The sequence below is a fragment of the Chiloscyllium plagiosum genome, unplaced genomic scaffold, assembly GCF_004010195.1.
Source record: "Chiloscyllium plagiosum isolate BGI_BamShark_2017 unplaced genomic scaffold, ASM401019v2 scaf_13779, whole genome shotgun sequence".
Taxonomy (NCBI): Eukaryota; Metazoa; Chordata; class Chondrichthyes; order Orectolobiformes; family Hemiscylliidae; genus Chiloscyllium; species Chiloscyllium plagiosum.
In genome coordinates, this window is record NW_025198051.1 from 1 (window position 1) to 2,845 (window position 2,845).

Sequence of the window (2,845 nt, forward strand, 5' to 3'; positions counted from 1 at the left end):
CGCAGATAGACAATGCAACAAGGACATGCCGTGACCCAACACACTCGCTACGCTGCCTGAAATAAACTAACAGCCAGAGTGCTCCGATCACTCAGACTCATCACAACCCCTAAACCCTCAGGCATGCTCAGGCAACAACTCACCAGAACAAAAGACCCTAGACCCATCATGTGCAAAAACAAACAAACATTTTGCTCCTTACCTCGTCTCTCACTATCACCCAAGTTGTAACTTTGCACCCACAGTTTACAAGATTTGACACAAAGACTGCACGATACATGAGACACCTAGCAATCCGCATCCACGAACACCAACCCGCTACACACACACACACACACACACACACACGACAGCCAGAGAATTTCTACAAACATGGCACTCACCCACAGACTCCGTCAATAAACACACTGCGACCTAGACCCGATATACCGACCCCGACAGCGAGCAACTGGACGCAGCAGGAAGGGAACCCAATAAATTGCAGACGACACAGTCCAGCAGCACTTCACAGGAGGCTCCAAACCACTGAAGACTTCACCGAGACAGGGGACAAAACGTCTGCAAATCAACTTCCCGGCTCGGCAAACACACCCACACCATGGCAACCGGAACCCGAGCCACAAATCTTTACACAAACCTCGAACTCGCCACAGGCACGCAGATGTGCCAGCACGCACACATCCTCACATGCGTGCATTGAGAGAAACAAGCACACACGCAGCCACAGACTCGCACAAGCACACAGCTACATATATGCACACATACACATAGCCATACAACCATGCACATCAAAATGCATGAACAGCTACACACACACACACACACACACACACACACACAGCTACAGGAGTACAAGTGAGGCAGACATACACACACAACACAGCCATATATACACACCCCATGCGTACGCAGCCCCTGATTTACAATACAGAATAAGCACATAACCTCTGGAACCAAACAGCTCCACAGTCCCCACCCACCCCCCCCCAACGCCCACCCTGAGCACTCACTGTCATCCATGTTGACCATCTCTTCAGTCCTTTCCTCCTTGCCCTGAGCGTCCCGCCGGGTCACAGTGGTGTATGACTGTTTGCCTTGTGACCGCGTCACCGTGGTCTCCTCGTTCCCTTCAGCGTCCCGGGTCACTCGACGCTCCTCCACGCTCTGGACGAGGGACACGTTTTAAAGCGACGCATGTCGACAGCAAACGGCGCGCCCGCACACGCCTCCTCCTGATCGTTCCGCGTTCCCTCCAAAGCCCCCCTTCCCTGTTCTGAACGGGGTGGGGTGGGGTGGGGAGGGGAGTCAATATTTTAACAGGCAGCGCCAAGTGTCCGCGGGTAGCCATTTGGCTGTGAGGGGCATCACAAAATGGCCAACTATACCCCTCCCTCACACTCATGTCGTTTCTTGGGAAGGGTCAAAAAACGTAAGACAGATTTCCGAGGATGTTGCTGGATATGGAGGGTTTGAGTTATAGAGGGAGGCTGGGACTCCTCTCACTGGAGGTTAGGAGGTTCAGGGGTGACTTTATAGAAATTTATAAAGTAACTCTAACCGCAGAGAAGAGTTGATGGGAGGGGTCTTGTCCCCAGGATAGGGGGGGATTTCAAGCCAAGGGCATACATTTTTAAGGTGAGAGGAGAGAGATTTAAAAAAGACCTCAGAGGTAATTTTTTTTTTAAAAAACACAGAAGGTGGTTCATGTGTGGAATGAACTCCCCAAGGAAGTGGTGGATGTGGGCACAGTTACAACTTTTAAAAAGACGTTTGGATAAGGACATGAACAGGAAAGGTTGGTAGGGATACGGGCCAGGAGCAGGTAAGTGGGACTAGTTTAGTTTGGGATCACGGACCAGCACGGACTGGTTGGGCTGAAGGGCCTGTTGACTGTTGTTAAAATATAGCCAAAGGAGAAAGAACTTGGAATAACTTAACTCTATTGGAACACTTAATAGATACAGCATCTATTACTAATTAACTGTTCCAATACAGCAACAGCACTTAAATATACCATGTGGCAAAATTGATTGTGTCTCACACATAGTCCAGCAGCCCAGGAAGAGATTGATTTTGTCTGTAATCGAGAGAGGGACAAGTAGCGTCCACTTCTTCAAAACCCCAACAGCAACTGCCAAAAGTTAAAATTAAAAATGCTGCATCTGTCAGAGCTTGACTACACCCGCTCAGGCTGCTTCTATTGTTCCAACATTAAAAACCCCCGAGGGCTCACAAGTTATCTTCATCATAGACTGCTTGGTTCCTATCCCCACCCCCCCCACCTCAGTCTCTGTCTAAAACAAACAGGGACAAAACACACCTAAAACCAAACGTAACAGCTTTGGGCTCCATCTGCTGTCATGCACGGCCTGCCTAAAGGGACAGGCAGTTCCACAGGGCCCTTCCTGGAATGTGGGTGCGGGTGTGTTGCGAGTTTTGCAGAGTTGCGGAACAACAAGACCACTCACCCCATCAGGTAGGACAATCTTTGACACGGACACACTCTTGAAGTACGATCCGGCCCTGGGCTCCGAGGGCTTCAGGATCTTATCCAGGCCTTCGGAGTTCACCCTGGAGTCCAGGTCTGCCAAGGAAAGACAGGCTGGGAGTTAGGGACACTCTGCAGCAGCGAGACGCGGGCAGAAAGAGCAGAAACACAACCAGATCGCAGCTTCCGACAGGATGGCAGCAGGTCAGACAGCAAGACCCACTGGTTCATTCCTAATCTCGGGGTTGAACCAGGCTATTTATATTTGTTCCTACACACTGCGGGATAATTATTGGCCACATGACAGCAGGATCAGGACCTCAGTAAGTGCTCCTCAAATGGGGGCTGCAGTATCTT

At 50.4% G+C, this 2,845-nt stretch overlaps 1 protein-coding gene across 1 annotated transcript; it reads right to left on the reverse strand.

Moving 5' to 3' along the window:
• Positions 1-997: 997 nt before the first annotated feature.
• LOC122545965 (HCLS1-associated protein X-1-like) lies at positions 998-2,584 on the reverse strand (the record flags this gene model as incomplete). Its single annotated transcript, XM_043684823.1, has 2 exons — positions 998-1,164; positions 2,469-2,584. Coding segments are annotated over 2 exons (283 nt in total), but the record flags the coding sequence as incomplete, so codon positions are not given.
• Positions 2,585-2,845: the final 261 nt, after the last annotated feature.